The sequence below is a fragment of the Corvus brachyrhynchos genome, unplaced genomic scaffold, assembly GCF_000691975.1.
Source record: "Corvus brachyrhynchos isolate BGI_N302 unplaced genomic scaffold, ASM69197v1 scaffold3, whole genome shotgun sequence".
NCBI lineage: Eukaryota > Metazoa > Chordata > Aves > Passeriformes > Corvidae > Corvus > Corvus brachyrhynchos.
This window is the reverse complement of record NW_008237619.1, coordinates 11,845,193-11,854,467: the sequence shown is the minus strand read 5'-3', so window position 1 is coordinate 11,854,467 and position 9,275 is coordinate 11,845,193. Positions and strand designations below refer to the sequence as shown.

Sequence of the window (9,275 nt, the reverse complement as noted above, 5' to 3'; positions counted from 1 at the left end):
CCCTGCAACTGAAAAGCTGCCATTAAATTACTGGTTTTCCACAGACCAGGAGGAATTTATGGCCAAGATGGTAAAAACTCCTTGCAGAATTAGGAAAATGATAATTTCTGGTCTAGAGATTAAAGATACTTGGTAAAACAATTAAACCACAGCAAAAGTGTGAGAAACTTAGCGAAGAGAACCTGTTCAGGGAACACGGAGCTGCACTAGCTGAAATTAATCCCTCAGTGAGACACTACCTCTAAGGTGCTAAAGATAAGGAAATCATAGAAAGGACACTTACACTTCTGAGGTGACATTGTTAGCCAAGGAACCTTCATAGTATGGAATGCCCTTGCTGATTACAACATTAATTTGACCACCCAGAGTATTTGACACGACGCCTGCGTGAACACCAGCCATACAAAGTGATGATGACTTGAAGAAGGGAGGGAAAGAAAAATTTAATACTACTAAGTAAATAAATTAAACACTACAACACATATTGTAAGTGTTACACTGTCCAATTACATGTTACTGTTACATTAAAAGACTCTTCTTAGTTAACTGTTACCTTGGTTATTTAGAAACAATTCACCTTTATTTAATATTGAATTTATGAAAAAACATAAAAAGAAGGCCCTACATTTCACTGTGTCCTTGCCCAGATGTATTTGGAATGTAACTGTTGTAATCAAATAACCTCAAACCAACACCAAGGTGAATCAGTCTGAAGAAGCCAGACAGCCAGGCTCAGCCTGTAACAAATTATGTTAGACAACAGAAGTTGAAGATGTAAATACATAGACAACCTTTTAATAGAAAGCACATTGAAAGTATGTTTGTTTATTTTCTCAAAATTAAGGGGTGATGCACTGCAGATTTTGTAGCTTTTTGCCAAGGGGTTGTATTTTTTAATCTTAAATTGGGGTTAAACATGGTTTAACCATCCAGCACTCTCATCCATATAAAGCCATGGTAATGCATACAACTCATCCTAAACAAGTCAATTACCTATGTTGTACAAGGCAGTGAAGATCAGTGATAAAAAATGTTTTTGCATAGTATCATGTTCTTGCCTTCTCTCCCTGGGTGACAGAATCTACCAACAAATGTCACAGTGACACTTCCCTGGCTTGCAGGCTGCCTGTGCCACAGTGAGTGGGACTCATGACACCAAGTCCTTCAGGCTTGCACAGAGTAAGCTCACATCCAGCAGGTCTGGGATCCTCTTTCCATTCAAGCAAGAGTACAGGATTCTGCAGGAGATGCAGCTCTCACCTCCCCACTCACCAGATGTCAGCAATGAGAGCTCCGAGCCCTCAAGGACTGTGGACATTAGGGTCACACAGGAAAGAGTCAAGATTTTGGGTATTTTTTAAAGCAGCAACCAGTTCCTGTACATTTGAAAGAGATGCATGAGAAACCTCTACCTGAAACTTGGTCTAAAGTGCTGGACAATTTCATTTCTTTCCACACAGCCTGACTTCTGGGAAATTCTCTGCCTTTTCTGAGTGATAAAGTATACAAAAAGAAAGTCACAAGGCATTTATTTCCTTAAGTTTCCTTTTCCTCCATAGAAAACAATTATTCCAGATTTTGGCAAAAAAACTCCCAACAAGCAGAACTCCCACAGATGCTGCAAATTTGTGAGGCAGAGAATCAATTTCATCTTGTTACCAGCTACAAAAATGACCTTGCAGCCATTTAGTGAGGACTCACTGTGGACCAGGACATATAACACAGTTACACTGTGGTGACATTTTTACATGGAGGTGATTGTTTAAGCAAGTAGCCTTGGATTTACAAATATTTGGGAAGAAAACCAGACAGACACATTTCAAGTTCATATTTAATACTAAAATCTTTGATTACTAACATTTTTACATTGTCTTTCCTCTGTGCTCGATCTAAGGGCTTATCAAAAGAGTATTTTAAGATAAAAAGCAAAGATTTCATGTAATTTTTAATAGAGTGCTAGCAAAATTATAATCACTTAAAAATAAACAAAGTGAACATCCTCCCATCCTATGGCAAGCTCATTAATTGACCTTCAAAGGCTTACATTAGAAAAATACTGTATAGGGTTTTGCAGTGTTTTAAGTAAATAGTACATTATTAAAGATGCTCATTACCAATTTATAGAACTACTGTTACAGTATTAACTTTGTTGTGCAAATTATTTTATAGCTGCTGAGCATAAACAGTATTTCATCTCTCAAGTGTAACAAAAATTAAGATAGCCACTGAGACACTGCTGAGAGAGGCATTACAGTGTCAAAAACAAGAGGACATCATTGAAAGAACTGGTTCTTTCTTTATAAATCTCACTTTTCTAACCTGAGAAAGCCAACAAAAACAAAACAGGAAGTAGAAAAACCACCTAACCTTTTGATTGATCCACCCTTGTCTGCAGGCCTTACAAAAATATTTAAGACTCCACTACACCACTCCTTGGAGATGTTACCATCTGAAGCACCTGTCATTTAGCACCAGTGCTCAAAAATGAGTACCATATTATTCACTCTCAGGAGGTACAAATCCCAGCATACAGGAAGTACAACCAATGCCAACAACTAAAACTGGCTTGTATTATCCACCACGTGTTTTACCAAAACTCCCTCGAGCCCGTGGTGTTTTTACTTACATCTCTGTATCCATGAGGAATAGTGCCTGAAATACCAGCAAAAGGAATCACACATCCAGCTGGACAATACTTACTGAAAGAGAATGAAATATCAAGTCAGGATATGCGTGCACCTACAAGTCTCCTACTGTTATAGAACAGTTACTATGTTTTGGATTTACAACACTCTGCTATTCATGTATCACCATGTAATGATACCTTCTAATGGAAGGCCTATCAAACCAGACCAAAAATACTCACAAGTACGCAACAGCAGAACAGACCTTTGAAAATGTTTTAAGTTTCAGCTGAAAGTACAGTCCCAATCTCAATATAATGAATTAATAAAGCTGGCATTTTATAATATAAATACCACATGGCTCCTGTAAATTCAAAGTCATATAAGTAACAATATTAATGAATTTTATTTTATGAACTAGAGACCTGCATATCTATTTGTTTTGCATCCTTAAATAAAACATCTGAAAAGTAATGTTATTTTGTAACAGCTTTTGGCAATGCTTTAATAATAAAAATCTGGCCAAATTACCACTAGCTCATGAAAAGCAAGAGGCAAGACACCAGCACCTCTGGAGCAAGCCTGTGTTCATGTTCCAGGGCCATTTCATACTGCACACATGAAAATTATTACATCTTCAAGAGCTAAAAGTAAAGTGGAGTAAACTCATTAACATTTTCACCACAGTTCACCAACAGCTGAAGCAACGTTGTAGGTTCCATGAAAACAGTGGGATTCAGAGACTTCGTCACATGTTAAGGCCACAACCTACAGTTACAGCCCTATTTTGGAACCTAAGAAAATGAAGGAGAAATGCAAAGGTTGTACTTTGGAATGTTTCATGATGCCATGGCTTAAGTTCTCCAAAAAGTAAGCTTAGATACTCCACAACAGTCTGTAGCTTTAAACACTGTCTTTGCTTTAGATGGAAATGGAGAAGGAGAAAACAGGGAAATGACACATTTCCCCCATCAGAATGTACAGCATTCTGTGTCTCCACAGAACCTCATTAATGAGCATCAAACTGTGAAATGGGTTTGCAATTTCTAACACATTCCATTATTTAGTGCTCCTTAGGTAACTGTAATGTGAATTTCAGTAATTAAGTTGTGTACCTGCTGTAATATGTTTACAAAAGCAATATTCTTTCTATGGAAATGAGATATTAGCTCCTATGTGTTAGTGCAAATTAACGAGGTTCTACTGTATACTGCATGTATATAACACAAATGGGAGAGACAGGAAGAGGAAGGAGGAGTGCAAATATCAAAATTCTTCAGCTCTAACTCTAATTAGTTTGTGTCTCAAGTTCTCTGGATGGCCAATTTTCAAGCTGCATCAGATATAAGTAACAAAGCCAAGTAGAAACACTAAAATTACTTCATTAAAGAGACTGAGAAGGAAACAGGTAAAAATCAGTCTTACTTGAATTCTGGTTCGGAAAAGTGACTTGCATAGTCTAAACAGGTAATTAAGTCTGGAAAGAAAAAATGTTAGGTCAAGAGGATGATAAAAAGACAACAAGCTTGAGTATGCTTTTTAAAGTGCAGGAAAACATACATTTGAGCCTCTGAGGCTTAACCAAAAGTCTCAGAATGAAAAGAAAAAAAATCCTACTGTATTTTCTTGCAACAGATTTTGTATTACAGTAGAACCTTGCTAATTTGTCTGAGTAACTGGGAAATCTACCGAGAATATGACAAAAGGTAAGGTTACATACTACAAAAATTCATTTTCTGTGCAGCTTAATTTTAATTTATAGCTATACTTCAGAGTAAATCAGAGGCAGAAACATATGCTCTTTTCACAAAATTAAATTAATAAGCTAAAGAGGCCTGTGTTTCCAGCATTTAATGGTTCTGCAGTGCTGAACCCAAGCACCACAGTGAACAAATGTTAGAATGCCATGTTATTGGCATTCATGACTGATAACACAAATTTCATGTTTGTGTCTGCTGTGTATCAACACATACAGTCCAAAATAAAGAAAGGAAAGCATCAAAACCCCTACAAAATTAAAAACTGAAACTCTTTATCTGCTCTTTTTAGAATAACTTCCAGATAGGATTTTTGCCTTCTGAAGCAGTTGCTGGCACTCCTTCACTTCCTTGCAGACCACATATATCACTCACCTTTACAATGAGTGGGAGGAGATGCAAAACAAATACAGCAACCTCTTTCAGAGGCTTAAAGTAATCAAAACCATGTAAAAAAACCAAGAAAAAGACAAAAAACTAATCAGCAAATTATGTAATAAAAGAGCTGAGGGAGTAGAGGATACTGCTACTGAAATAAAAATTTCCATGAGGTTAGTCTGTGTAACACATAGACAGTTTGATAAGAAAACTTGTTAGCTATCTGCCACCTTGACTACTGCCTGAAAAAAATGCATTTTGTCCTGAATCTGAACCAGTTCTTTCATTTATAAGACAACTGACATTTTTCCTCTGCTATGCAAGGCAAGCTTTGATACCATTTCTTTAAAATTACAGCAACTTTTAGGTAGCTGGCAGTCTAATTTTCTACACAGAAGTATCATGAAAAGTATATTGAATTTTTAGAAGCTATTTTTGAGAATGTGAGAGTAAATTATTTAGTTCTGTGTTTCTACTAGATAGCTCTAATTTTGCCAGCGAAGAAAAATTACTAAATAATTATAAATACCTGATTTGTCAGTGGTTGAATAAGCTGCAAGAAATCCACGTCCAGAAGTGTGAATTCCACTCATGAACTGTACTGTGACTTCATTACTTTTTGAAATAATTAAACCATCCATTTGAAATCCAAAACCACAGTATTTTCCTGTGAAGAGAAGAAGGAGAACAAATATTGACTTAAAACAACATGAGTAATAAGCATCTTATTCAATTTTGAGCATCTTATTTCATCTGCAACATAGGCTCACATTAGTTCTGGTGTATATTCAAAAGCAAATACATGAGCATGACACTAAATAATGTGCTTAGTGACCATTTAAAGCACATGGCAGACTGTGAGATCCACATTTGTTTTGTCACTGTCATCAGGTCTCCCACACCCCAACACTTGCAGATAAATGTGACCTTATCCCATTCACCTCTAGCCATGCGTAACCTCCACAGTCAGTGCTTCAAAGAACATGAGGAATCTCTCAAGGAAAAGGATCAAGTTAGGACAATGAGAAGCATCTACAGAAGCAAATGAGAAAAAAGCCCTCCTTTCCCCTCAGCTGCTGGAGCACTCCTTCCTCATAGACTCTTTCATGGTTTCTGTCAAGTACTTTCCTTAATTCTGGACAACAGCAAGCACAACTCACTGCATTTCAGCAGTATCATACATGTATCATATCACAGGTGAGCACCATTAATACACATTACCAGTTAGTTCTCTTTCTGTTTTGTCACACCTAAAAAAATCCAACAGAAGTTCTGTACCTGGGTACTTCTCTTGCCATACAAAATGAACAAAAGTAACACAATTTCAGCTGCTGCGGTCTGCAGATGTTGATAGTATTTACCCTACAAAGTTCTACAACTGCTACCAAATCACATTCATGGATGAATGGCTGTTACACAGACCCCAGTCAATGGGGAATTCTCCAGTCCTACTAACTAGAAACTTTAGAAAAGGTACTGAGCAGTTAATTAACTTGTTAAGAAAATAATAATCTTCCGTTCTACAGGCTACCTTGATCATTTGATATTGTAAAAACCATCTGTAACCCTATTTAAGATTCTGCAGTAGATAATCAAAGTGGATAATCACCAGCAGTAAATGACACTGCCTCTGTTTTAGCTAATCACTCCATTTGCTTTCCTTGTAATAAGTATGTTATCATATTGTAAAATAGCAGAAAAAGAGGCAAGACTCCTTCCTCAAATAAAGGCAAATTACAATACCAAAGTAAAGGCAGTGGAGTAGCATCGTCCTGCAGGAATAGCTCTTAACAAATATAATACAAAATAAATAGAATATGTCAATTTCCTTTAAAAAGTGATCTGCACTCCCAAACACCAATAAAACAATGTTAAAAAATTTTAGAAGTTAAAATACAAATTCCTATCATTATTCAGAGCTTTCCAGATGTTACTTATTCAGGTAGGTTTTTTTTAACAAAGCAAGGGTATCTTCTAATAAAACCCAGAAAACAGATTTTACAATACTTAAATGCAATTTATATTATACCAACACAACCTTTTCTTTTCCCTTTTTAAAGTTTTGTTTCCAGCCACTGGATCTTGTTACGTGATTGACCATCATGACCATCCTCTCAAAACACCATTTATCCCCTTCTTCAGGCAAACACACAGTGCAAGCCATTTAAATCTAGCTTGGATAAACTCTCCAGTGCTGCTTGCACCATGGACATATGGCCTTTGACAAACTGTAGAGTGATGCACCTTATGATTCACAGCAAGACATACTTTTGAGACTATAAATCATTTTTCTACCTCTTCCCTGGCCTCCTGCCCGATATTTGTCAATCTTTGAAAAGGCAAGCACCAGGAATGGACAAAGCATGACTGCAGTAACACCTCTGTCACCTGTATGTGCAGAAGATGTAATACTGCTCTTCTGTCTGTATGACTGAAGGACCCCACGTGCTTTTGTACAGCAACATTACAGCAGGAGAGGGAACTCCCATGTCTTAAATAAGTACATCTGCCTGCAGATGCACAGTGATTGGACTGTAATGAAATCTAATAAAAAACTCCTCTAGATCTTACTTATACTAGAGACAAACCTAACACTGAGCATTTGAAGCTTCTTTTGATTTCTTAATAAATACTCAACAGGCTTGGAATAAGCACTAGCCCTCAAAAGCTTCATTAGAAACCCTCTCTGTTTATCAATGAACCCAGTAACAATTTATTTTTTAATCGAACCAGCCAACCTTTAAGTCAATTTAGGTTAAAAAAGGTATGACTGAATTTCAGATTTTATTTAAAACAAGTATTTTAATGTTAGACCATGTCAGTAGTCTTGAATGGAAAAGCTCAGGATAAATCCAGATTTCTCCCAAGAAAATTCAAGTCACTGTTTAATCTCTCCAGTGTCTGTTGCTTCAAACACGAAAAAACCCCAAACCCTGTATGATCTGTATTTGCCATTGTTAACATCACTGTTTGTCCTGTGATTTAATTTATTAAGAGCAGAACAACACACACATTTGCTTGACATACTGTGCTGCTACACCAGCAGGCCACAGCTGAAAAGCAAGAGAAACAAATGAAGCAGGCATTTACTCGAACCCATGAAGTCCCTTGTAAAAGTGAGTAATAGACTTATCAGAACTTGACGTTCCTTGCCATTTAAGGCATTCAGTGTTTCCTATTTTAGACCAAGTCTGGCTCAGCAGCTCCAAGCACATACTCATTTTCACACACACTTACCTAGGTAACAGTTGGAAAAGAGGTTAACAAAGCTAACAGTCCACTAGCCTCTTTAGAAAAAGACTCAATTTAGCGGGATCAGCATTTGAACTGCACAAAAACGGTCTCAGTGAGTAAATCTCTCTTTCTCTCTCTCCAAATTAAAGCTTCAGGAAAGAAAATAAAGTTAATCTGCATAATAACAACTAATTTTAGAGAAGGAAGAATGACAACTCATTTTGAGTTTTATGCAAAGTAACCACAAGAGCCTTAACACTCTACATATACCTTGATGCAGATGATAACATCACACTGCTATATGAAAAAACCCCCACTGACTTCTAATCATCAAATTCTCCTGAAGAGAACAAAATCTAAGAACATTATCAGAAGATGGAGGATATTTGCACTACACACCTGAAGCCTGACAGCCTTTAACACCACCAAGATGAACAGCTAAAGTCAGAGTGAATCCATATAAAAAGAAAGGCATTTCAGGTAAGATATGTATCTATATATAGCTATAGATATAGATACATATATATACATACGTCTTTCTTTAAAAATGAAGATGCTTCTAGTTTTACAGTTCCCTCTCCACTGCTTACAAGAACTTTGCAAGCTACTGGGAAACGTCAGAGAAAAAACCCCTACATTGCAGTAGAGCTTCCTTTGAGAATCTCAAGAATGAAAGATTATTACAGGATCTGTGTTGCGTTTAGCACACAGTTGTTGTCAAAAAGTAACAAAAGTACCAACAGTACACCCGAGTTCTATACAAGACAACAGTTCTCAAATAGTGATAATTAAAGCTCCTACCTATCTCTGTCCTGTTGGGGCCAATGCCATTATGAACTCTTAGGTAACTGGAATGACAGGAATCTGAGTCATCAATATCAAAATCACCAAACTTGAGCTGAACTCGCTGCCCAGGCTTCACACGGATTTCCCATTCGCAAACGGTGCTGTTGGGAGAGGTCCGGGGGTAGTTTATGGAGGCCAGGGTCCCACTCTCAGGGCCCAGCACAGTGTGTCCACACCCATCACCTAGGAAAGAAGAAAAAGAAATCAGCTCCCATGGTCATCTTCAAAGCCTCACGTGACACCACACCAACCATGGTGCAAGAAAACAGGCAAATGACACAGCAATGGTGAGAAAAAACCATCTAACTAATGTTTTTTGCTTAGCTTATCATCAGAGAGGGCTGCTACAGCTTCCTCAGTGAGATGGAAATTTACCCGTAATGGCTTAAAAAATCGCATGGACAGTACAGGAAGTGTCCCTGCTACTTTATATTCC

General features: G+C 37.2%; 1 protein-coding gene across 1 annotated transcript in view; it reads right to left on the bottom strand.

Annotated features, from left to right (window-relative positions):
• DCBLD2 (discoidin, CUB and LCCL domain containing 2) overlaps positions 1-9,056 on the bottom strand; it is a gene marked incomplete at its 5' end in the record, with an annotated part of 23,564 nt that extends 14,508 nt beyond the window's left edge. Inside the window, 5 exons of the mRNA XM_017731652.1 lie at positions 284-417; positions 2,627-2,699; positions 4,050-4,101; positions 5,289-5,426; positions 8,795-9,056. Coding sequence (XP_017587141.1) covers positions 284-417; positions 2,627-2,699; positions 4,050-4,101; positions 5,289-5,426; positions 8,795-9,056 — 659 coding nt within the window. The remainder of the gene's footprint in view (positions 1-283; positions 418-2,626; positions 2,700-4,049; positions 4,102-5,288; positions 5,427-8,794) is intronic.
• Between the last annotated feature and the right edge of the window lie 219 nt (positions 9,057-9,275).